The sequence below is a fragment of the Trachypithecus francoisi genome, unplaced genomic scaffold, assembly GCF_009764315.1.
Source record: "Trachypithecus francoisi isolate TF-2019V2 unplaced genomic scaffold, Tfra_2.0 Lachesis_group10, whole genome shotgun sequence".
Classification (NCBI taxonomy): domain Eukaryota; kingdom Metazoa; phylum Chordata; class Mammalia; order Primates; family Cercopithecidae; genus Trachypithecus; species Trachypithecus francoisi.
Genome location: NW_022681455.1, coordinates 115402674 through 115428670, shown reverse-complemented (window position 1 = coordinate 115428670; position 25997 = coordinate 115402674). Strand labels below are relative to the sequence as shown.

Genomic DNA, 25997 nt, shown 5'->3' with positions numbered 1-25997 from the left:
ATTTTTCCCTTTTAATTTTCTTGGTGTTTTTCTTCCCTCCTCCTGGGTGTAACGTTTTCATGCACAGATGTCTCCTCGCTCTGCCCGGCGGCGTTGGTCCATACAAGCAATTAACGACTTCCCGGTACTGTGCGCTGTGCAAATGCTCTCCTTAACTAATCCTGTCTCTACCCAAGGCCCAAGAATAAAATGCCACCTGCCTGGCTTTGAGGAACCTGAAATGACAGGCTAGCTGTTTTCAGGACCAGCAACAGTCAATGGTTTGCTTGGGGGAGTTCAGGCACCAAGGACTGTCTCCTTGTCCAATCACAGAGTTTCAAATGGCTAATATTGTCAGGGATCCTGAATGGATTCTTTTTGCAAAGGAAACTAAATACTGGGTTTCTTGGAAAGAACCCTGATTGTAAGCCGTTAGCTCACCCAATTTCACCTGGAGCATTTGTGTAATTTTTTGGAGCTTTCAAAAGCCTACCTTTGGCATGGGGGGAGCAGAGGAAGATATAAGAGGCTTCCACTATTTTGTCTCTGCTTTTACAATCATGGTCTAGTTCACAGAGGGAGGTGCCCACCTGCTTCATTGGCATAACACAGAACCTAGTTTTTATCCTTTGGGAAGTTTCTGGAACAAATTTTTTCCTTACCATCAATATTTTGCGTAGACAGTAAAACCTCCGCTGTGGACATCCTCTCTTCCTTTTCTTTCTTTCTTACTCACTCCTATTGGCCATTTCCCCTCTTCTGTCTTCCTCTCCCATCCCTTCATGTTTCAGTAGTGCCAAGGTGACCTCACGCTGTGCAAGGCAGCCTTGAGGCTTTGTATAAATTGCATTTGGTATAAAGAATACTGAGGAGAATCATCCTATAGCCTTGTCATAGAAAACCAGTTGGAATCCGAAGCCCCGATTAGCAAGTACCACTGCTGCCAACAGCTTGTAGGTGGAGCCACCAATGGGGCCACCTTCCAAATGCCTGTCCCAGCCAACCCGACTGCTGAATTTCCACTGTCCAAAAGTCCCTGCTCCTGCTGCTATTTAAACAGGGATTCATTTAGACTCCCTGCCCGCTCTGCGGATTATGCATTGCTAATGGGGTTTCTTCGAAGCAGTTGGTGGCTTATTCTTGGGCTATTTTTACATTCAACCCATTTATTGGCATCAATGTTGCCTCTGATTGTAGCAGTAACACTGGTGGTACAGTCGCAAGCTGGCTATTGGTTGTCATTCAGTGCTATTTGCACCAGTGCCTCCCTCCTGCCCCCCAACCTCCACCCCACTCCGTTCTTCCTTGTCCTCTTTGCCATAACTCCATGAACACCTTCTTGGTTTGTTCAGAGGGGCAGCCTGGTGCTCATCATGTAATAATTTGTCTGTCTTGCTTTGTCTCTCTTCCCTCAATTTCTTCTCCTGAAACCTGTGGGGACAGGACATTTTCTATTGATGGAGCATTGAAAGGATCAAATCCTTTGCTTCCCAGAGGTACTAACTTTACTGCATAGAGAAGTCCATATTTAAGCCCGTCAGAGTGGGACTGGAGCAATGCAGGAGGTTCAGGGGCTTTTAGACCATGGCACCCTTCCCGAGTGCGGAAAGATTAACCACACCTTAGCCTCATGTGTCAGTATGCTCTGGAATCAGAGGATCCTAAAAGAAATCCGTATGTTAGTACCTGGCAGTTGCACAGATGAGAGATTCCGGACATTGCCAGCAAGATATTGAGGTGAAAATTTCTTAGGAGAGATGTGGATGGAACATGAATGGTTCTTATTGCCAGAGCACTGGGGAAAAAACCCTGAAAAGGTGTCCATCTAGTCATTAGCTAACAGCAAGGGCCTAAGACCCCAACTAGTATCTGATCTCATTTGAGATTTAGCCTCTCCGTTTAGACAGCCTTGTTAGACTCCCCAGAGTAATTGGCCAGTAGGCAGGATACCAAGAGACCCCGAAGCCTAAAGGGGAGATATTTATGTTTAAAAACCACAAACCAGCACATTATGAAAAACTGACAGTGACAATATTTTGCAGCCCCTTAAAGATTTTTGACAATGTTTTGCAGTTATTTCTTGCTGGATTAAAAAAATTTACAGCACTGTCCTATAATTGCTTTTACAGTTTGGTTCCAGGTAGCAACTCTGATTAGGGTGATCCTTTGTTGGGGAACCTCCTTTATGGCAGGCTTAAAGGCAGCTGAGTGAGGTTTCATAAAGCACCTCCTATCCATCCAGTACAGATCAAACAGAAATATCTAGAAGCCTGGTGTCTCAAGAAGTCCCATGAATTACAGACTGTGATTTTCATAATTCATTGAAGAATCATTGCAAAAAGTTGCAAAGACCACTGTCTGTATTTGCATCAAGTATGGACAGGTCACGTAGGTTTGTTTCTACTCATTTTTGTAACCCAAAGCTGCAAATGGGGGAAGAGTCCCTAAGACATCTCTTTGAACTCGGTTTTCTTCTCTCTCAATGTGCCTAATCCTGAATGTGCCTAAACCCCAAAGCCTAAACAGTGTGAGGTGCCCGGCCTGAAATGCAGCATGTTGGTCTGAATCTGGCCTGCCCTGCTATGAAACCATGTAGCTGCAGGAGCTGCAGATCTTCACTAGACACTCAGGCTGAGCAGAACAGAGGCACGATGCTGACAGAAACTGACTGAAGAAGTGAGTCATCGTAGAAGGGTGGAGCTCGACAGGCATCGCTGGAACCCAGTGCTAATCTCCTTCCTGCGGAAATGGATCTGTTAAAAAATGGACCAAGCAATTTCCATATTAACGGGGGGCTTAGAATTTATATATTTTTTAAAATATAAAATTATATACTGAAAATCAAGTTAACAAGAATGAGCTTAGCAGCCTGACAGGCCTGTATTCAAATCTCAGCACTGATGGCTGTGACCTAGAGTAAACCTCATGTCCTCATTTGTAAAATGCAGGTAGTATCCCTCGTCACAGAGCTGTCATAGTGAGGCTTATACTAGCACAGAGTGAGCAATGCAGGAGCAGGAGCTGATACTGTAAGTCCTCAGTCAAACATTTGTACACTTGGACTTGTGTCATTTGTCAATTTCAAATGAGCTAGTCTGTTTTGCAAATGAGCTGCTTTGGGCATATGAATCTTAATATAATTAATAATATGCTTTCATTAGATTTGTTTTAAAGGTCAGGAAATTGCGACTTTTTTTTTTGGGGGGGGGGGCAGGGTCTTGCTCTGTCGTCCAGGCTGGAGTGCAGTGGCGCGATCTCAGCTCATTGCAACTTCTGCCTCCCGGTTCAAGCAATTCTCCTGCCTCAGCTTCCCGAATAGCTGGGACCACAGGCCCACACCACCATGCCTTGCTAATTTTTGTATATTTTGTATGGACAGAGTTTCACCATGTGGGCCAGGGCCAGGCTGGTCTTGAACTCATGGCCTCAAGTGATCTGCCTGCCTTGGGCTCCCAAAGTGTGGGATTATAGGTGTGAGCCACTGCACTCGGCCCATGGTTATTATCCGTGTGTTCTGTAAGCTAGTAGACCTCATCCTTCATTGAGGCCTTCAATTCAGCTGTGTAGTTTAACTGAGCTATAGTGAATTGTTTAATTGTTTAAGCGCTTCTCCTTCTCTTTTTGGAATAAAGAGCCAGAGTGACTGCCTGGATCAGTGTTTTAGAAGCCTTCCACCCTACCCGGAAGATCAACTTAGATGGATCATATTCCATTCTAGGTGGAATCTTTCTGGCATAGATTTTTTTTTTTTTAATCCAGTACCCTGAGTCTCACTGGCGATGACCAATTACGTGGGGCCTGTGGGTGTGTTGTTTCCTGGGCTTTTTTAAGTCCTGGAAAGCTGAATGAAAATCACAGTGAATGAGCTTGTGTACCTTGTCCCTTCCCTATTCTTCTAAAGCCCCTGTGCTATTCACTGTCACTGCAGGGTAGACACAGGTTTAATGACCCTCCCTAAAACAGGCCCTGCCATAGTATTTAGTGCACATGTGACTACGTCTGTCTTAGGTCAGTAACACTGCCTGGCTCCAGCCCATTCTGACAGGTTATTTGCTCTTTAACATATCCTCCCCTTACTTACACCCATGTCAGGATGATTGTGTCTAAAAGGGTAACACTTTTGTGAGTATGCACATAATGTTTTAGAAAACCAGGGCAAGTAGGAATGGAAGGGCTACCCCATAATAATTGATGAAGCTTCCCCCTTGTATTGCAGAATAATGACTTGGGTATGGATAAATGGTAAATAGTCACTGAACTGGTTCTTAAGATCAAATGGGGCGGGCATGATGGCTCACGCCTGTAATCCTAGCATTTTGGGCGGCCAAGGTGGGTGGATCACTTGAGGTCAGAAGTTCAAGACCAGCCTGACCAATATGGTGAAACCCTATTTCTACTAAAAATACAAAAATTAGTCGCCATGGTGGCGCATGTCTGTAATCCCAGCTACTTGGGAGGCTGAGGCAGGAGAATCACTTGAACCCAGGAGGCGGAGGTTGCAGTGAGCCAAGATCACGCCACGGCACTCCAGCCTCAGCAACAGAGCGAGACTCTGTCTCAAAAGAAAAAAAAAAAAAAGATCAAACTGCTTAAAGTTCCAAATTGATAGTGTAACATGCATACATGCATTTACAAATGACGATAAACAGTTGACAGATACTTCAGCTAAACTTCTTCATTTACCTGCCCTGAACTACACATGTCCTGAATTTAGTAGGTTCTAAGACACATGATAACTCTATAGGAAGTTACATGCATTGGACAGCTTTGGGGATTAAATGGGATATCAGTGGTCAGAAACCCCTGACTTTAGACCAAGGCTAATTTATGGAAGAATGATTGTATAAAAATCACTTACAGAAAATGAATTTATTTGTGAGTAATCTAAATAATGATCCAATTTAAATTCCCGAAAGCTTATATACATTCATAATAATTACATGTTTCTAGAGTACACTTTTCCATTTAATTTGCATCCCTACCTCTTCATTGTACGCTCATTAACCTTGTGAGACTGGAACAACAGAGGTCATGATTGGCCATAAGTTGTCAGTGAGCGAACAAAGAGTGACGTGCCTTAGGCTAAATTCACAACAAATGAAAACTTGCGCAGGGTCCTACTGAGCCAGTACACATAGTAATAGGACCTGGAAATCTTGGTTTTTCTCATTCCAAATTGGAGGCCCTTTTTACCAGCTCCTTTTGCCTTTTTTTGCTAATAAATATGTCACTCCTTCCTTAGCTGAATCACTTTGGTGACCCCTTTTTAACTTCTGGTAATAAAATAGAATCCTGCTCCTTGGCTTGTCATTTTAAAGATTCCAGATGGGGCTGTGCTCTGATAATTCGAGTTTTCCAGGACATCTCTCATTGCACACATACAGACTCCTCACATATGTAGCCACTCATAGGTAAGCCTGGGGAAATGGGAAACTTGCCCACGATATTCCAAGTCCATTACCCAAGCCCCTCAAATCAGGTATTTTTGACATTGAGAAAGATCACTTTTAGAAATTTAATTCAAGTCTTCCAGAAAAACGGGATAATTCTCCTCAAGCTGCAAAATTTCTCCGTCTTCCTACTACAGATTGAGGTTTGCAGAGCCCACACACTGCTATGTCTGAAATAAATTTTCAACAAACATTGTTCAAACTGCCTAAGGAAAGAAACTTTGATTAGTTTCAGGCAGAAATTTTGAACCTAGGACTGAATTCAATCTAAAAATTGTTCTCCCACATTTTTGTGGCCTTTACTAACTTATTTACTTGCTGTTTTCAAATTCATTAATTAATGTATTAATCCTGGCTTCCTGATACATGTTTCTGAGCACCTGCAGAATGTATCTAGCCCGGCAGTAGGTGCTTTTTTCCTGTTGGGATTATTGGATCAAGAGCTCATCCTTTTATTTCCTACAGATGCTGATTCCTATAATTGTAGGCATGATGTAATTTTTAAAAAGTGCAAATTACCAATGACCCCAACATGATGAGCTCTGCAATTGTTGGTTTCCACTTGTCAAAGTCCCCATTAGTTACATCCTTTCATCTACCCCTAGAAATCAAGGCGATGGAAAAGTAAGCGTGAGGGATCGGACTCTGGCAATCGACAGATCAAGGCTGCTGGGAAAGTCATCATCCAGGATGTTGCGTGCCTCCTGCCTGTTCACAAATCGCTGGGAGAACTGTACATGTAAGTACAAAATTTCAAGTCAGCTGTACTCGTCACTTAGCTAGGATTAGCAAACCTTTTTTTTTTTTTTGAGTGTGGGAATCCTTTCTTCAAAAGCAATTTCAGGAGAAGCCCAGTGTGTTAGCTTTCTGTTGCTGTGTACAAATTCTCACAAACTTAGCTTCCAACAACATTCATTTCTCATCTTCCAGTTTTTGTGAGTCACGAGTCTGGGCACAGCTTTTCTGTGTCCTTGCTCAGGGTCTCAGCAGGCTGAAATGGCGTTGGCCAGGCAGTGGTCTCATCTGATGCACAGACTCCTTTTCCAAGCTTGTTCAGGTTGTCAGCAGAATTCAGGCCCTTGCAGCTGTAGAACTCATATGTAAATTTCGTCTCGAGACCAGCAGGAATGGCTCACATATGCTTCACCTTCCCTCTGAGGCCTCACCTGACGAGGTCAGCCCCACCCAGGATAGTTTCTCTGTAGGTGACTTCAAAGTCAACTGCTTAATAACATAATCACAGAAGTGATATCCCATCAATATTCACTGGTGTCACCCACGTTCAAAGGGGTGGAGTATTGTACAAGGCACACTGCTTTACAAAGCAGAAGAGCTATTATACAAAGCAGAGCTACTTTTGTTTGGACGGAAGTGAGAGGTGAGTAATTGGCATGCAGAGGCCACCTGCAGTTCCCCTGCCTCTTCCTGATCTCGAACTCAGAAAGTGTTTCCTTTGTAGTCTGTACATAGCACACTGCTCTTTCTGTTAGGAACCATCGTCAGTGGCGCATGGATTTCAATTCATTTTTATTCAACCCTCAAGACTTGGGAACTCCATAGAAAAGCTGGTTGGTAAATTGGTATTTGAGTATGGCCTCCTCTCCTGACTTTAAAGAGGTGAGCAATTTCACCTTCCCCAGGCTGGAACCCAGAGATGTATTAGCATCAGCTCTAGTTAAGCTTTTCCTCTGAGTCAGATAGGAAGGAGGCCCAAGGCAAACACAAGAGTAAAACATTTTGAGTAGCAACCAAAGAGGCGGTTTCTCATCTGTTTGTTGATGTGGGAAGTTACACGAGAACGAAATTTGTAATTCTTTAAAAAACATTTCAGATTGAATGTGAATGATATTCAGGAAACGTGTCAGAAGAATGCCGCTTCTGCCTTGCTTGTTGGAAGAAAGGATCTTGTCCAGGTATTGTCCATCCCTTTTGGTGGAGATTTGGATTTTTCTTCAGGAACAAATTGTTTTTACTTTGTCATGGCATTTAATGACATTTTCAAAGTGTGTGTCTTGACTTGGAATTCCTTTTCCATTTTCTTTGCCAGTGTGCAGGGTTAGAGTGGCTTTCCAAATCTGGAAATTTTTCTTCCTGGTGCTTAGTTGGGAAGATCCTAAAGCATTGATTAATTTTTTTTATTATACATCTCTTTTCTGTTCCAGTATCACGGTGATTGCTGTGTAGCTAAACTTGAGTGTCCATTTCTTTGCCATTTGCACCCTCAATTCTTTTTTTTCTTTCTAAAATGCTTCATTTTATGAAATATTTACCAAAGTGTTCCTTTAGATAGAGATGTTCAGTTTTAAAATGTGATTTAACATGACAAATATTTCAATTTTCTTCATCTTTGCAGCAACGTATCAGTGTATCATAACAAACTATTTCTGTATTTTTTTAAACGGCTTAACTGAGATATAGCCCATCTACCATGCAATTTACCCATTTAAAATACACCATTCAGTGGTTTGTTTTTGTTTTTGTTTTTTTGTGATGGAGTCTCACTCTGTCGCCCAGGCTAAAGTGCAGTGGCATGATCTTGGCTCACTGCAACCTCTGCCTCCTGGTTTCAAACGATTCTCCTGCCTCAGCCTCCCAAGTAGCTGGGATTATAGATGCATGCCACCAAGACCGGCTAATTTTTGTATTTTTTAGTAGGGATGGGGTTTCACCATGTTGGCCAGACTAGTCTTGAACTCCTGGCCTCAAGCAATCCTTCTGCCTTGGCCTCCCAAAGTGTTGGGATTACAGGCATGAGCCACCACACCCAGCCTTTTTGTTCGTGTTGAAGATATGTTTACTATTTTGCAAAGAGTTACAGAAGTAAATGCAAGAGTCACTGTTTCTGTTGAAGACATTCAGGAAATGTGTATTATCAGTGAGGAAATAACATGCCGAAATTTTCAGCCAGGGTAGTAAACATCTTATCTTATCCCAGAAAGTCATCAACTTCCTTTAGTACTGATTCAGTAGGTCATTGATTATAGAGATGAATGTGAACTTCAGGTTTCTCCTTTTTGACAATACCTTCTATATATTTTTCAAGTATGTTAGTACCACATGATTTAATTGATTTTGCATGCCTAATGCTTCTGTACCTGTTTCTCATTGTCTTTGTTTGGCTATTCTTTCTCCTTAAGATTGCAAACTCCTTGATTCAAAGTCCGTATCTTCTTTCTTTTGAACATCTCAGAGTCTAGTATAATGTTTTCCAGTTAATGGGCATACAGTGATGTGCTGCTACTAAGAATGGTTTTCCAGAAAATAGTATTTGATTTTTTTTTTTTTTTTTGAAATGGAGTCTCACTCTGTCGCCCAGGCTGGAGTGCAGTGGCGCGATCTTGGCTCACTGCAACCTCTGCCTCCCGGGTTCAAGCGATTCTTCTGCCTCAGCCTCCCAAGTAACTGGGACTACAGGCGTGTGCCGCCATGCCCAGCTAATTTTTGTATTTTTAGTAGAGATGGGATTTCATCATATTGGCCAGGCTTGTCTCGAACTCCTGACCTCTTAATTTGCCCTCCTTGGCCTCCCAAAGTGCTGGGATTACAGGCGTGAGCCACAGGGTCCGCCGTATTTGATTTTTAAAGGTATTGCGGAGGTGGGGACTTTGCTTATCACATGATGGGTTTAGCCTGTGCCTTGGACTTAAATAGACACTTAGTGGCTATCGCTTTCTGCTCGATGGCTCCAGGCCCCATGGGATTTCAAGTCGGGAGGTATTCCTTAGATTTGACGTCAACAAAAAGAAAGCCAAATCCATTTTGCCTTGGCCTATTTTTTTTATTCTTACATTTTAGCTTCAGAGAGGATACTGAAACTTTTATAATGAAGGCAACAAAGTCTTTCATTATTCAGGTAAAGAAGGACAGATCTTAAATGTGTTATAGACTGCCTTTTTTTTTCCTCCCTGCCAACCCAACTTACTGATGAAGCAGCATTTTAAGAAGTCAAGTGAGGTTAGGCACGGTGACTCACACCTGTAATCCCAGCACTTTTTGGGGCCAAGGTAGGCATATCACTTGAGTCCAGGAGTTCCAGACCAGCCTGGCCAACATGGCAAAACCCCATCTCTACTAAAAATACAAAAATTAGCCAGGTGTGGTGGCGCATGCCTGTGATCCTAGATACTCGGGAGGCTGAGGCAGGAGGGTGGCTTGAACCCACGAGGCAGAGGTTGCAGTGAGCTGTGATCGTGCCACGGCACTCCAGCCTAGACGACAAAGCGAGACTCTGTCTCAAAAAAGTAAAATAAAAAGTCATGTGAGTTATTGGTTAAGTAGATGACCCATTGAAATTATTACACTGTGTCATTTCTCTGAAGTTTGCTTAATGAAAAGTTTTTAAGCCTAGTGTTTCTCAAACTTTAGAGAAACACTTAACTCCCTGAAGGAGTGGGTGAAAATGTAAACACTGATTCAGTAGGACTAACTGGGGCCTAAACTTCTGCATCTCAATAAGGTTCCAGCTTTTGCTGCCCCCAGAGTAGCAAGGCATCGGGTTTTAAATGGAAGACAGGTGGGGCTGCTTCACAGTTTCGGTTCTTGTCCTTGCTAGTTTGAATTTGTATTTCTCTTTGATCTGTCCAGGTTTGGTCGCTGGCTACGGTAGCTACAGATCTTTGCCTTGGTCCGAAATCTGACCCAGATTTGGAAACACCCTGGGCTCGACATCCATTTGGGCGGCAGCTGCTGGAGTCCCTGTAGGTTTTGAGAGCTAAAAGTGAGAAAAATGAGTGATGTCCGTTTTTGGTCTGTAAACACTTGAAATGTCATCACCTAAGAGAGAGGTGCAGAGGCCCGAGGAATGAAAGGAAGGAGTTCCTTTCAGTGCTGACATAATTTCTGTACAGAACAAACTTCTTACAGCAGACAGAACTATACAATTCTTGTCATTTATAACAAGGATTTGAGACCCCTGAGACTCATGTATCCTTTAGTCCACAAATCACGTCAGTCTGAACACAGGAGTTTGAGCTCATGAGATGGTAAGTTTCTTCTTGAAAGCTCTAGGGTCTCCCCTTTGCGAGTGGATTAGAGAACTGCGTGTTGGTGTTCATGTTTGCCAGAGACCACGACACTTTCACCCTGTTAGGCAATTCGAGAAAACATTGCCTTTGTGTTCAGTTTATTGCACTGACATGTGGCAAACTGGAATATACTATACAATATAATTTAACACCAAGTAAAACCATTTGAATCTCCATAACTTGGAGGCCCAGGGCCTGGGGAGAGAAACGCTCCTGCCTTCAGGTTGAGGTTTTATTTATGCATTAAGGCCACCCCTGGGACACGTGTTCATGCTTCCGTTTCCTTGTCGCTAACACAGGGATGATAAGGTTTGCTCTACTTACTTTGTGTGAGACTCAAATAAGATAGTGAGTGTGAAAACACACATATTAGACATTGAGTGATAGGAAGACAGTAATATTATTCATTCTTAAAGGCAAAGCCCCTCTGATTCCTTACTCACATTCTAGCATAATCTTCCTGAAAGGGCAAAGGGGATATGAGTACCTAAAGGGTAGAAACACTCCTTGTTGTTCTTACCTAATAGCTCATCTTCATAACTGCACCTCCAAAGTCGATTGCCTGCTAGCATACTGTGGTGGTCCAGTGTCCTCTGGGCTCCTCCATGTAGCTTTAGGTTATATAAATGACATGTATGGGAATCCCCCAAAAGCAGTGTGATTCTTCCTTGGAGCTGGGAGGATAGAGATAGCATGTATTGGCTCGTTCAGATGTCAGGTTAGTCCACTTAATTCTTGGAGAAGCCAATTCATGTTTAAGCCCATGCCTGAATGTTAGCCAGAGGCTTTGAGATGCGTCCTCTAGATCATTTGTAATACGTCGATGCCTTATATTCCAAAACAAGTTTAGGCAAACTCAAAGTAGGTCAAACCACTGGATCTGTAGAAAGGCCCCATTCCTGACGGGTTTTTGAGGCCGAATCAAGAATCCTCCCGTCCCACCCCTGTGGCAGTAACACGCCATGACTGTGATCGTGTTCCTCCTCAGTCCCTCCTCCTGACTTGTCTTCTTTCCTCTCACCTTTTCCTCAGGTTGGCTCACTATTGCCGGCTCCGGGATGTCCAGACGCTGGCAATGCTCTGTAGCGTGTTCGAAGCCCAGTCTCGGCCTCAGGGGATACCAAACCCCTTTGGGCCTTTTCCCAACCGTTCTTCTAATCTTGTGGTGTCCCATAGTCGATATGTAAGTTTGTCCTTTTCTGGTTTTGTCTGTTTTTTTTTTTTTTTTTTTTTTTTAGACGGAGTTTTACCCTGTTGCCCAGGCTGGAGTGCAGTGGCACGATCTCAGCTCACTGCAACCTCTGCCTCCTGGGTTCAAACAATTCTCGTGCCTCAGCCTCCTGAATAGCTGGGATTACAGGCATGCACCCCCACTCTCGGTATATTTTTGTATTTTTAGTGGAGATGAGGTTTCACCATATTGGCCAGGCTGGTCTCGAACCCCTGACCTCAGGTGTTTTGCCTTCCTTGGCCTCCCAAAGTGCTAGGATTACAGGCATGAGCCACCACTCTTGGCCTGCTGTTTTCTTAATGTGAACTGTCATGGGGAACAGTATTCTGATGCTAGTCCTGTTGGTTCTTCTCTTCCCATCTGTAGCCTAGCTTTACCTCTTCTGGTTCGTGCTCCAGTATGTCAGACCCAGGGCTCAACACTGGCGGCTGGAACATAGGTTTGTATGGAAATGACTTAGCCCATGCTGGATTTTTAGTTCTCTGATAGCTGTGCATATGTAAGCTTTAGTTGATGCTTAGTCTCCATATTTTTTTCTTGTTTCTTATTTCTCTTTACATTTACTGTGATAGGGATACTCTTGCCGGAGGCCTGGCTCCGCATGTTGAACAGGCCATGTTCTGGGGGTCTTTGTGCCTTTTGCTGTGTTGCTTTCCATCTCAAAACCTGGAGAAACTGACAATGGGTCTTCCCACTGTTCACCCCCAAAATCCAACCCTTATCCTTTCTCCTTCACATGCCCTTTCCATGTTCATCTGCCACCTACCCCTGCCCATGAACGCTTTCAGAGTAGACAAATACAGCTGGGTCTGACTCCAGCTGATCATAAAACTATTTGCGGAGTAGGTATATTTGTATTTCCTGGATTTTTTTTAAAAAACAATTTTTTTAAATGATCTTAATTTTTCTGATTTCAAAAGTAGCTCATGCCCAGTGAAGAAAAGCAAACACGAAGTATTAGAGAAGAAAATTGTAATCGTTGATCTCCCACCTAGGAATAGCATCCATTAACGTTCTAGAACATTTCCATCCATTCTTTGTGTGCAGGAGTGTGGTCATTCCATATATGTGACTTTGTGTTCTGTTTTTAATTAAATCATGAGCAAATATTGTTCAAAAAGTCTTCATAAATAATGACTACATAACATTCCACTCTATCTCTGTGCCATCATTTGCTTTATTTATTTATTTATTTATTTAGGTAGGTAGTTTTTTGAGATGGAGTCTTGCCCAGGCTGGAGTGCAGTGGCGTGATCTCGACTCACTGCACCCTCCACCTCCCAGGTTCAAGCAATTCTCCTGTCTCAGCCTCCCAAGTAGCTGGGATTACAGGCATGTGCTAGTAGCCCAGCTACTTTTTGTATTTTTTTTTTTAGTAGAGACGGGGTTTCACCATGTTCATCAGGCTGGTCTCAAATCTCTGACTTCAGGTGATCTGCCTGCCTCGGCCTCCCAAAGTGCTGGGATTCCAGGCATGAGCCACCATGCCCAGCCTCATCCTGTGTGTGTACTTAGCTATCAGGTTCTCTTAGTAATAAATACCTGGGCAAAAAGGTAAGGGTAGGAAAGAGTTCTGTTTAGTTATATTTCTCAGAATATTCAGCCTCACTTACTTTTCTTCTGGGAAATCCATTGGCCACACGCGGTCTTATGAGACTTTTCAGATATTTTCCATGCCTTCTCTGATTGCCATCTTCCCTTCGCATTTGATTTTCTTCAGCGGGAAGAGAGGCAGAGCACTTGTCCTCCCCTTGGGGAGAATCCTCGCCGGAAGAGCTCCGCTTTGGGAGTCTGACCTGCAGTGATCCCCGGGAGCGGGAACGCGACCAGCATGATAAAAATAAAAGGTAACCATCCTCTCAGGTGAGAGCTGCGATGCCAGACTCCAGTTTCTCCACAATCACAACTCTTGTGCTTTTTTTTTTTTTTGACACAGAGTCTTACTCTGTCGCCAGATTGGAGTGCAGTGGCGGAATCTGGGCTCACTGCAACCTCTGCTTCCCAGGCTCAAGTGATTCTCCTGCCTCAGCCTCCTGAGTAGCTGGGACTACAGGCACCTGCCACCATGTCCGGCTAATTTTTTGTATTTTTAGTAGAGACAGAGTTTCACCATGTTGGCCAGGCTGGTGTCAAACTCCTGACCTCAAGTGATCTGCCAGCCTTGGCCTCCAAAAGTGCGGGGAGTGACAGGTGTGAGCCACCGTGCCTAGCCAGGACTGTTGCTTTAAGAAGGGCATATTAAGTGCCATTTAGGATCAAGCTTATTTTTTCTTAAAGGATCTGACAGGAAATCTTTTTAACTTTCTCCAGGCTCCTGGACCCCGCCAACACCCAGCAATTTGATGACTTTAAGAAATGCTATGGGGAAATCCTCTACCGTTGGGGTCTGAGAGAGAAGCGAGCCGAAGTGTTGAAGTTTGTCTCCTGTCCTCCTGACCCGCACAAAGGGATTGGTGAGTATGCATTTCTCTCTCTTCCTATCACTGTCTGAAAGATCCTGTAATTTGTGCACAACATCAGACTTGGAATGAAGTTTCAGCTTCTCATTTCTAAGCAGAAATTTCTGAGGCATTTTGAGTCTGTTCTAGACTCAAAGAAAAGCCCTTGCATTTCATAACAGGATGAAATCTTTTTTTTTTTTTTTTGCGATGGAGTCTCACTCTTGTGGCCCAGGATGGAGTGCAGTGGTGTGATCTTGGCTCATGGCAACCTTTGCCTCCCGGGTTCAAACTTCTCCTCCCTCAGCCTCCCGAGTAGCTGGGATTACAGGTGCCTGCCATCATGCCCGGCTAATTTTTGTACTTTTAGTAGAGATGAGGTTTCACCATATTGGCCAGGCTGGTCTTGAACTCCTGACCTCAGGTGATATGCCCGCCTTGGCCTCCCAAAGTGCTGGGATTACAGGTGTGAGCCATGGCGCCTGGTCCAGGATGAAATTTCTATTGCAACAGAAGTAGTTTATACACAGTACTCCAGCATGGATCAGAGGGATGGATATTTCTTCATTTATTCCTCTATGTGTCCAACTCCTCTTAGGCACAGTGCCCACACATTCCTTTCCTGCATGGAGCTTACAACTGAGTGGGGGGGGATATTAAATAATTTCAAATAAATATTCACAAGCAAACAAAAACGATGTGGGGGCAGGGAGAACAGAGAGGGAGAATCTTAAAAGAGGAATTGAGGTGTGTTAGGAAGGCCTCCAAGGAGCTGCGGTCTGAAGATTTAAAGGAACCATGGAGCCATCAGTGCAGAGTGGTGAAAAGAGCGTCCCACACTGAGGGTCAGGCCCCAGGGAAATGACTGTCGTTGTGAACAAGCGAAGGAAGGTCGCACAGTGTGGCTGGAGTATAGTGGGGAGAAGAGCGGTATCAAATTAGAGTGTAGAGTACTTAGGATTGTGTCAGGCAGGTGCTTGTAAGTTGTAGTAAACAATTCGGATTCAGCCAGATGTGGTGACTCATGCCTGTAATCCCAGCACTTTGGGAGGCCGAGTCTGGCAGATCACTTGAGGCCAGGGGTTTGAGACTAGCCTGGCCAACATGGTGAAACCCCGTCTGTACTAAAAATACAAAATTAGCCAGGCGTGGTGGCACATGCCAATAATCCCAGCTATTTGGGAGGCTGAGGCAGGAGAATCGCTTGAACCCAGGAGGCAGAGGTTGCAGTGAGCCGAGATCATGCCACTGCACTCCAGCCTGAGTGACAACAAGACTCTGTCTCAAAAAAGAAAAAAAAAAAAGAATTTCAATTGTATCCAAGTCCAATAGTAAGCTTCCAAGGGCATAAGAAGTAAGCAGCGTGCTTGGGTTGTGTTTTAAGAGGGTCACTATGGCCTTCCTATGAGAAAAGGATGGGAGGAGGGCAGAGCAGAAGCCGGAAGCCCGTTCAGAGATGTTGTAGTGGTCAGAGGCGGTCAGCCTGGTCTATGGGTGGCATTGCTGGAGTTTGAGAGAGATGATGGATGGGTTAAAATATATTGTAGAGCTAGACTCAGTGTGACTTACTTATAACTTGGATGTGGGATCAGGAAGAGAGATGAAACTTGGATGATTCCTAGATTTTCAGCATGAGCGACTGGGTCAATGGCAGTACCAGCTTCCCAGATGGAAACGACTGGAAGAACGCTGTGGGCTTAGCTCGGGATAGTCAGTGATATGTGTGAGATATCGGACTGGAGAAGTTGCATAGGCAGTTGGGTGTGAGTTGGGTTCTCAGAGGAGAGATTGGGGCTAGAACTGGGATTTCAGGATCCCCAGCATGTGGATGGCATTCCAGCTGTGGGAATGGGTGTGTTGACCCACCCAGCTGGGGCTGGGAAGGAAGAGTGCAGGGAGAGGCCGCCCGCGCTGGGCCTTGAGAGAAACCGATACCTGGAGCTTGGGTCCTAGAGGAAGAACAAGGCAGAGAGAGTTAGAATGAGACCCTAGTGAGTGTTGAGGAAAAGCAAGACTGAGCAGAGAGAGGTGTTGTACAGAATGAAGTGGAAGGCTGCCAAATGTAGTGGACTAAACATACACTGATTTCCTCTTCTCCAGGACCCCACCAAAATGTCTGTACAGAGCTCTTCTGAAAAGCTTAACTGTACAAGAAGTAATGTTGGTAATAAAATTTGGGATCTGGGAAGTGGATGGCTTAGTGGCAGCTGATTTTGCAGGGCCTGATAAAGCTGAACCCTGAACTGTTGTCAGAAGCACAAAACACACTGCAGAACCCTCACGTGGCTCAGGGACCTGTGGACGTGGCTTGACAGTGAGATTAAAAATGGGTGTGGCCGGGCACGGTGACTCATGCCTGTAATCCGAGCACTTTGGGAGGCTGAGATGAGCGGATCACGAGGTCAGGAGATCGAGACCATCCTGGCCAACATGGTGAAACCCTGTCTCTACTAAAAATACAAAAATTAGCCGGGCATGGTGGCACATGCTTGTAGTCCTAGTTACTTGGGAGGCTGAGGCAGGAGGATCACTTGAGCTCGGGAGGCAGAGGTTGCAGTGAGCCAAGATTGTGCCACTGCACTCTAGTCTACAACAAAAAAGAAACAGTTAAATGAATGGAAAGCATTTCATCTAGGGAGTGATGAGGTGGGCAGTGGCAGGGAATGCTAGGTTTTGTAATAAGATGTGTAGAATGATTTGACTCTTTTAAATTGTGTAGATATAGTTTCTTTTCCTTTCTTTTCTTTTCTTTTCTTTTTTTTGTTTTTGAGACAGAGTGTCACTCTGTTGCCCAGGCTGGAGTGCAGTAACGTGATCTCGGCTCACTGCAACCTCTGCCTCCCAAGTGCAAGTGATTCTCATGCCTCAGCCTCCCAAGTAGCTGGGACTACAGGCGCCCGCCACCATGCCACTTGTATTTTTAGTAGAGACACTAAAATACAATACAATTAATAGGAATTTTTAGTTGAGATAGTAAACTACAATACAAATACCACTTGTATTTTTGGTAGAGATGGGGTTTTGCCATGTTGTCCAGGCTGGTCTTGAACTACTGGCCTCAAGTGATGCGTCCGCCTCAGCCTCCTAGAGTGCTGGGAGTACAGATATGAGACACCATACCTGGTAGTTTCTATTTCAAGAAACAAACTAGAGTAATATGTAGGTTTAGGTAGTGAATTTCAAGGATTATTTTAACAGAGATTATGTTGGTATATGTACTTGAAGAAATGTAAAGACACAAAATGCTATGTGGGCAACATATTTTTTCAGAGCATCTAAATGAATGAAAGTATCTCAGGAAAAGATTAATGATAGCCTGGAGCAATTTGTCTTTTAAAAATTAGTTTTCAGGAAAACTTATGAATCATGGAGATACAGAGCTGATGTATCAGCCCATCAGTCAGCTAAACCCTTATTGACATTCTGCTTTTATAAAGTGTCATGCTGGATTCTGTGGGATGTACAAAGAAATAAAAAGTGTGGTTTGGCGGGTCAAGATGTCTGTAGTGCAGTCAGAGAGTCTGAAATACAAACTCAGGAAGACTTAATGGTAGTTAAGGATGAATAATGTATCCTAATTTCAATAAAAGCAATGTCACAAGGTTTATAAAGCACGGCAGGATTGTAAAAGATGGACTCACAGACAAAAGCAGTAAAAGAAGTATTTTCTTTTCTTTTCTTTTCTTTTTTTGAGATGGAATCTCACTCTGTCGCCCAGGCTGGAGTGCAATGGAACAATCTCGGGTCACTGCAACCTCCACCTCCTTGATCATCCCATATCCACAGACTTCAGCATAGCAAATTTGAGGGACAAAGTTAGTTTCATTGGGATTCAATATTTACAGATGGGGCTCATGGTTTCATTCGTTTTGTTGGGATACTGTTAGATAGAGTATTCCCCTAAAGAAAGTCTCAAGATATGAGATGATTTTTTTGTTTTTGTTTCTGATTGTGGTATGTGATGTGCTTGGTCTTAATGGTGGCAGAGCAAAGCGATTGCTTTCCCAGCCTCCGCATGGGGAGGATTCCCTCCCTAGAGGCACAGAGCTGCTCACCTAAATTTCGTTCAGCAGTTTATTGGTTCAGTATATTAATTTAACGTCTTATTTCTTTGGCCAGTTTTATTTACTTTTGTGTAATAGGTGATGTTGATTAATACACAAGACTTTTTGTTGTATAGTTAACAGACTGGAGCCATATGATCCTGCACCTTTGGAGTTCGCTTCCTCCTGGAAGTTTTGAAAAGCCTTGGAATCATACTTTGATTGTTCTATGTGCTGGAAGTATTTTTATGGTCTTTATTAGTTTGTCTGTTAGGACCCAAGAATGATTCATTTCACCCCTATCAAGTTTCACCGGCAAAACCCTATCCTGTCGTCCTGTGCCTCTTACCTGTGATCCTCAGTGTAGTCAGTGTTTCTGGCCTGTCAGGAAATGACATCTGTACTTTGTGCAAGGCTGGGATTCCCTAAGCCAAAGAAGTTTCCTGGGAGGACTTGTGGGCTTCATGTCCACGTATGAAGCAATCTCCTCCCCTTCATAATGACTTATCATACCTAATTTATTTTATTTATTTATTTATTTATTTATTTATTTATTTATTTATTTTGAGATGGAGTCTCGCTCTTTCGCCCAGGCTGGAGTGCAGTGGTGCAATCTCGGCTCACTGCAAGCTCCGCCCGCCGGGTTCACGCCATTCTCCTGCCTCAGCCTCCCGAGTAGCTGGGACTATAGGCGCCCGCCACCGTGCCCGGCTAATTTTTTTGTATTTTTAGTAGAGACGGGGTTTAACCATGTGGGCCAGGATGGTCTCGATCTCCTGACCTCAGGATCCGCCCGCCTCGGCCTCCCAGAGTGCTGGGATTACAGGCGTAAGCCACCGTGCCTGGCCATATCATACCTAATTTAAATGAGATTTGAATCTAAATGTGATGTTTTGGGCATGACCTTGGCTGTAAATTTGATCTATCCATGTATATCGTGATAAGTAGGAGGGCAGCTTCTTTTGTTTTTTATTTTTTAAATTTTTATAAAATAGAGACAGAGTCTCACTATGTTGTCCATTGTGGTCTCAAATTCTTGGGTTCAAGTGATCCTTCCATCTCAGCCTCCCAGCATGCTGGGATTAGAAGCATGAGCCGCCACACCCAGCCCCAGCAGACTCACTGAACCTGTATAAATATTTTGTCATGGAAAGAAAAGGCCTTTGTGTGGTACTTACCCATTGTTCTGAGCACTTCTGCAGATGAGGTTAATCAACATATGATATTTCCTATGGAATTATTGTTCTAAGGTTTTCCTAATGATTTGGTATCTTATAGTCTATATTAAGATCTTTTTTGGATTTTTTTTTCCTCCTGAAGGTAATTGGAACAAGATACCATTGTCACAGTGTTTCATTTCAGTGTTTATAATGTGTTAAACTGAGGGGTAGAGATGGAGCAAGAAAAAAGAAAGAATGTTTTCTCCTTTCTAGTAGAAAATAGATCATTAGCCAGAATTAAATTTTTCCATCAGTTGTATTCAGTCCCTGCTAAGTAATTCTTGTTCTAATTATCTTGGATTCTCTACCCATCTGCTTTCACTAAAGTCATCTGCTTCTGAACCAAAAAGTCCTAGAAATCCTGATCCATTCCACAGCCTGACAAGTGTCTCCTGGTGGCAATGGTGTTTGGCTTGTTTGTTTTTTGAGACAGGGTCTCACTGTGTCACCCAGGCTGCAGTGCAGAGGCATGATCACAGCTCACTGCAGCCTCGACCTGCTGGGCTCAACAACCCTCCCACCACAGTCTCCCGAGTAGCTGGGACCACAGGCATACACCATCATGCCCGGCTAATTGTTTGGAAAATGTTTTTGTAGAGATGGGGTCTCGCCATGTTGCCCAGGCTGGTCTCAAACTCCTGGGCTCAAGGGATACCCCCACCTCGGCCTCGCAAAGTGCTGGGATTACAGGCATGAGAAACTGCTCCTGGCTGGTGTCAGCTTATTTGGAAAGTTGGTATTCAGGAATCTCTTCAGTAATATCAGTAGTGAAGAGTACCTTTATTAGTGCCTAAAGAGGCTTTATTTTGACATGTCTTCTATAAGTTTCTATTTATGACCTATTGTTTATAGCAGGTGACTTTAGGCAAGTGTGAGGCAAAAGCAGAAACTGGCAATTGGCAATAATGCGAAATGGCTCTGGCTAGTTTATGATAAAAGTATCGTATGGAGCAGAAAAACACGTAATCATTTCCTAAGGATTCAGTTAGTGATTCCCCAACACTAAAATATTTTAGACTCTGAGGATATTGACAAATCTCCACGCTCTTTTCATTCATCCCATAAAATGTTTGTAAGGTTATTGCCAAACGAAAGGAGTACTGTATTTTCTTTTTACTTTTATTTTCTTTTTTGGTGGAGTGGGTGCTGTGGGGGGAACAAGATCTCTCTCTGTCGCCCAGGCTGGAGTGCAGTGGTGCAGTCTTGGCTTGCTGTAACCTCCGCCGCCCAGGTTCAAGCAGTTCTCCTACCTCAGCCTTCCAGGTATTACAGGTGTGCACCGCCACGCCCAGCTAATTTTTATGTTTTTAATGGAGATGGGTTTTGCCGTGTTGGCCAGACGGGTCTCGAACTCCTGGCCTCAGGTGATCCACCCACCTTGGCCTCCCAAAGTGCTGGGATTACAGACGAGAGCCACGGCACCCGGCCAAGTACTGTATTTTCATTTTAAACATAAGTTTAAAAAATAAATTTGTTGAAAGATATGCCAGTCTTTGTAACAGACATGAGTATCCTTCTATTGATCTTGAAAGAAGTTGCGGAAAAATTCCCATTAATAAACTTGCACTTGAGTAAAGTTCCCCAGGGAGGTTGAACTTCCCTATTTGATTTCTCATATTGTGGGTTTAATAAATACAAGAGCTTTTACAATAATGCTAAACTATGAAAAGGATAGAGAATGCCAGACATTCCCAATCATTTCTGGCTTCCCTCCTTCCTATAGTGAGGGAACAAATCTGTAGTGTTGGCCACTTGTCATCTGGAGAGTTCTACGTGTAGCCGACATGTGTAGAAGACAGTGAGAGCTTTATTTTTCCAAATTTGGGAAAAGGCAGTTTGAGAAAGAGTTGTCAGAGGTGATTCGATATAAGCATAAGTTATTATATGCCTAAAGACAAGACATTGTAACATACTTAGTTCAGAATGATGATATTTAAAATAAACACAGCAGGCGGGGTGTAGTGGCTCACGCCTATAGTCCCAGCACTTTGGGAAGCCGAGGCAGGCGGATCACCTGAGGTCAGGAGTTCGAGACCAGCCTAGCCAACATGGTGAAACCCCCTCTTTACTAAAAATACAAAAATTAGCCGGGCATGTTGTCCGGTGCCTGTAATCCCAGCTACTCGGGAGGCTGAGGCATGAGAATCGCTTGAATCCGTGAGGTGGAGGTTGCAGTGAGCTGAGATCACACCATTGCACTCCAGCCTGGGTGACAAGAGCGAGACTTCATCTCAAAAAATAAATAAATAAATAAAAAGAAAAATAAATAAATAAACACAGCAGCAAATAATTAAGAACCCTAGACTTTTCAGAAGTAGATTTTCGTTTAATGTAATTCAAAAGCATGACAAAAAGCACCAGAAATTAACCAGCTGTCAAGTGAGATTATTTTGGTGCTGTAAGGAACCCTCTTATCCTGGCACAGAATCACATTTGACATTTTCTTCGTCACTAAACAGTTTTCTTAGGAAGTATTGTTTTTTTCCTCTTAAAGTGTGTATCATTTGATTTTGTTTAAAAATGTTAAGATACCTTTGTGTGTTTGTGTGTGCGTGTGTGTGTTTTGAGATACGCAAAACCAGCAAATTTAAATATTTTAACTTTAAAATATACTAACTCTATCAGCACATTCAGTAAGACAATACCCTCACCCCGTTGATTGATCGTTTTCATAAAACTGGAACATTTCTTTGATGAACTAACAGAACACATCAATTATTTTGAATACAGATTCATATCTCATACTTGCAAGTGATATCTGCTTTGCAATTTGTATCTAGTATAGCCCCAGCCTCCCCAGAGTCATTCTTCTTCCCTCAGAGACCCAGAGAAAACCTGGAACCGTTAGCGACCGACACTATTAGTGGATTGTCAGGGAAAATTCTAAACAACCAGATGTGAGACACCTTGCCAGCTCTGTTTGGGGAACACATTCCACATCCCTTTGTGTGCCCTAAAGTGGTGAGAGGAGGCGCGCACCAGCAAGGCCCACGGGCGTCTGCCCATCCTCCTCAACCGGTTCGTCTGCTGAGCCATCCCATTGCGTATATACCGGGAAGAGGCAAGGGAGCGCGTCCTGGGGTTTTAGTGTTTTCTGTCTTTGTGAATTTAGATCTCCTTAGAAATTGTCCAGATCCCCCCAAAGATCATTCACTAATTAATGAAATGAAATATTAGTTCAGGGTCTTAAAGTTAATAAGGATCTTGAAAACTATATTTAATCTGATTCCCTGTAGAGAAACACAATTATTAATGATACTATGAGATGACATTTTAATAATTTTACCCAGATAGATACGGAGAATAATGAAGTTTACAGTTATCTCAAGTACCAAAGAACAAACCCTTTTAAACATTAGAATTAAATTTACCTGAACGCACAATATTTGCATTCTCTTAATGTTAAATGTTGGCCAATAAAACCAGTAATGAAAATTTGAGAGTTTTCAACTAATTAGGCTTTTCATGAGAATATAACCAAAGTTTGTACATAATATAAAAAATTATGCTTAGAGGGAGAAGATGTAGCTATTTTTAAACCCAAATTATCAAACTAGTCTGATTTGTCTCAGGATTTGCCTTAATTGGGACTATCATAAAATATGCCCTTAGGTACCACATATCAGAGGAGTTTTTACTGGCGTATTTTTCTAACCACCAATTGTCATTCAACAGAGCAGCCAGTTCTGCTGGAAGAAAGGACCCTCCCTCCGTTGTAAGAGGGAAGGAGAGGTGGGAGATGGTAAGATGCCTGGTGTAATGATGAGGGGAAGTGAGAGAAGAGGCCGGCAGGTGCAGGAGTGGGGAGAAAAGGCCTGAGGGAGGAGTTTGCAGAATGTGGCAGAGGCCCGAAGTCACCATCTCGGGGACAGAAGGGAAACACAGGCTCTGTGCAGGGCTAGGTGTTGTGTCTGTTGGTGGTCGTGTGTATGAAGTGAGATGCATTTCTTGACCATGGGCCTTTCTGCAGGATAGGCAGGCATGGAGTGGGCAGGTGATATGGTTCATCCAGGGTAGAGGTTTTGCCAGGTGGTGCAGGAGATGGGCAAAGGAATTGAAGGCATTTGTAAAATAAGTGATTATTATAAAGTGAGTCCATGTAATTCAGGTTGGCCAAAGGGCAAACTGCAGCTCGAAAGGGGCAGGTGGACCAAAGGGTTAGTGGTGGTGGGTTAGGGACCAGGGCAAAGACCTGAATGGCCGGGTGGGCACAGGGTTAGTGGTGTAGGTTTGGGAGACCTCCAGGATTGTGCTAAGATCTAGGGTAGAGAGAAAATTGAGAGCCAAGAACAAGTCTTCAGTGAATCGAGGTGTGTCTCCAGAATGTCCGCAGATGACACAGAGAAAAGGGGGAAAGGCTAGTGAAGCTGGATGATGTTGGCCTCCAGCAGAAGGTCATGGTCTGGAGGTGGTGATGGGGCCCAGTCCCCACCCCACTGCCCCTGCAGTCAGAGGACTTAAGTAAGAAATGGCCTTTCATCCAAAGGCCAGCAGAGGCGGGAGGGTCAGTTGATGAGGAGATTATTGCCAGCAGAGTAGACAGAGCAGATTTCACTCGGGGTAGCCCAGTGGAACCAGTCCTTGCCCGGCGATGGAGCAGCACGTGGTGTCCTGACTTGGGCCGGTGGCGAGTGCGCAGTAGCAGGCGTTGGTAAAACCAGTCTGCCCTCTGCTGAAGCGTTACTACTAAGTCATTCAGTTCTTTCACCTGTTCAACATTTCCTGCGTGCCAGGCCCTGCCAGCCGTCAGGGTGGGAAGAGGCATCAGATGCACCTGCCCCCTGCTGTGGGGCACTGGGTTTCCACGTAAGACCCCTGAGAAAATACAGTACTCAGCCAGGTGCAGTGGCTCAGAAGGAGTTCTGATTTCAAACAAACAAACAAACAAAACAAAAAACAGAACATGGGCTGGGCACGGTGGCTCACGCCTGTAATCCCAGCACTTTGGGAGGCCAAGGCAGGTGGATCACCTGAGGCCAGGAGTTCGAGACCAGCCTGGCCAACATGGCGAAACCCCGTCTCTACTAAAAATACAAACTTAAGCCAGGGGTGGTGGTGGGCGCCTGTAATTCCAGCTACTTGGGAGGCTGAGGCAGGACACTTGAACCCGGGCTGTGAAGGTTGCAGTGAGCCAAGATTGTATCATTGCACTCGAGCCTGGGCGACAAGAGTGAAACTCTGTCTCAAAAAGAAAAAACCAAAAAAACAGAAAATGCAAACCACTGGTCTAAGAATCTGCCGGAGTCTAAGAGGAGACGTCCTTCTTCCTGGCAAGCCCCAGTTTCCTTTTTCAGAACTAAACTCATGCTGCCTCTTGTTTTGCCCATCCCTGCCCATTTCCAGAGTTCGGCGTGTACTGCAGCCACTGCCGGAGTGAGGTCCGTGGCACGCAGTGTGCCATCTGCAAAGGCTTCACGTTCCAGTGTGCCATCTGCCATGTGGCTGTGCGGGGATCGTCCAATTTCTGCCTGACCTGTGGGCACGGTGGCCACACCAGCCACATGATGGAGTGGTTTCGGACCCAGGAGGTGTGTCCCACTGGGTGTGGGTGCCACTGCCTGCTTGAAAGCACTTTCTGAACCTACAGACCACGGGTGTTGTCTGAAATCCCAGATGACCCATGAATGCCGCTGACAAGCTGTCTGTCAGGGGAGGAGCTCCAGAACCTCCATTCGTCCCCAGTGAGACGGGAGGGTGGTTCTCCCAGGACTGTGCAGTGTCGGCTCTTGGTGGGCCTCTGCCTTCTCTTCTGTTTGGCTACCTGGCGTGGATGTCCCTGTGGGAAGATGAGGGCAGAAGTGCAGAGCTGCACTTGTGTGTTGTCTATGTCGGCTGAGCTACCAAGGGGGAGGTTTTCATGGAGAACAGCACCTGGCTCCGGGGCCGATGTTACCCTGTAAGGTGTTAGCCTTAAACCACCGAGCGGTGTTCTCCTGATGCCAACGGAGAGACCAGAGTCAGATGGAAAAGACAGCCTCCTGAGGCCGAGGACAGTGGGTCGGAACTGAATTAACAAATGGGTCTGTGGCATTGTGGCTTTAGAAGCTGGTACGTTTACTGAGCTGATGGACAGTGGCCTTCTAAAATATGACACTTAAATTGTAAATATGCACTGTACTTAAGGATTCTTAAGATGTATTTTTTGTTTGTTATTTCTCCTCCAGCTGTTATCCCTTGGCTAATAAAATTCTAGTAATTATTTGAAAAAAAAAGAAGAGAGAGAAAGTTAAACAACATTTTTGGTGAATCATTTTTTACCCTACTTCTAATTGAAGGTAGCTATTTTGAATAGGACCAAAGTCAGTGCTCTGATTTTTAAGGAAATGCTGATTTACTTTTGTCATCTGACAGGAGAAAATAGAATTTGACATTTAAGGTTCTTCCCAACCCCAAGAGTCTTCTTATTTCTTCTAGCAGTAGGAGAACGAGATTGCTGTGCAGCATGGATAGAAAAGTCTCCCTTGGCCAGGCACAGTGGTTCACGCCTGTAATCCCAACACTTCAGGAGGCAAAAGTGGGAGGATCACCTGAGCTCAGGAGTTCGAGACCAGCCTGGGCAACATAGGAGATCCCATCTCTGCAAAAAATTTAAAAAATAGGCCGGGTGCGGTG

The 25997-nt window shown here is 44.2% G+C and overlaps 1 protein-coding gene across 6 annotated transcripts in view; it reads left to right on the top strand.

Moving 5' to 3' along the window:
- WDR59 (WD repeat domain 59) overlaps positions 1 to 25616 on the top strand; it is a 116652-nt gene extending 91036 nt beyond the window's left edge. For 5 of the 6 annotated variants that reach the window (XM_033219019.1, XM_033219017.1, XM_033219020.1 and 2 more), the window contains 9 exons: positions 68 to 124; positions 6035 to 6168; positions 7261 to 7342; positions 10014 to 10126; positions 11486 to 11636; positions 12051 to 12123; positions 13405 to 13531; positions 13995 to 14137; positions 24729 to 25616. In XM_033219019.1, the coding sequence (XP_033074910.1) occupies positions 68 to 124; positions 6035 to 6168; positions 7261 to 7342; positions 10014 to 10126; positions 11486 to 11636; positions 12051 to 12123; positions 13405 to 13531; positions 13995 to 14137; positions 24729 to 24964 (1116 nt within the window). In that variant the 3' untranslated portion in view covers positions 24965 to 25616. The remainder of the gene's footprint in view (positions 1 to 67; positions 125 to 6034; positions 6169 to 7260; positions 7343 to 10013; positions 10127 to 11485; positions 11637 to 12050; positions 12124 to 13404; positions 13532 to 13994; positions 14138 to 24728) is intronic. The other variant, XM_033219018.1, reaches the window with a different exon arrangement.
- Positions 25617 to 25997: the final 381 nt, after the last annotated feature.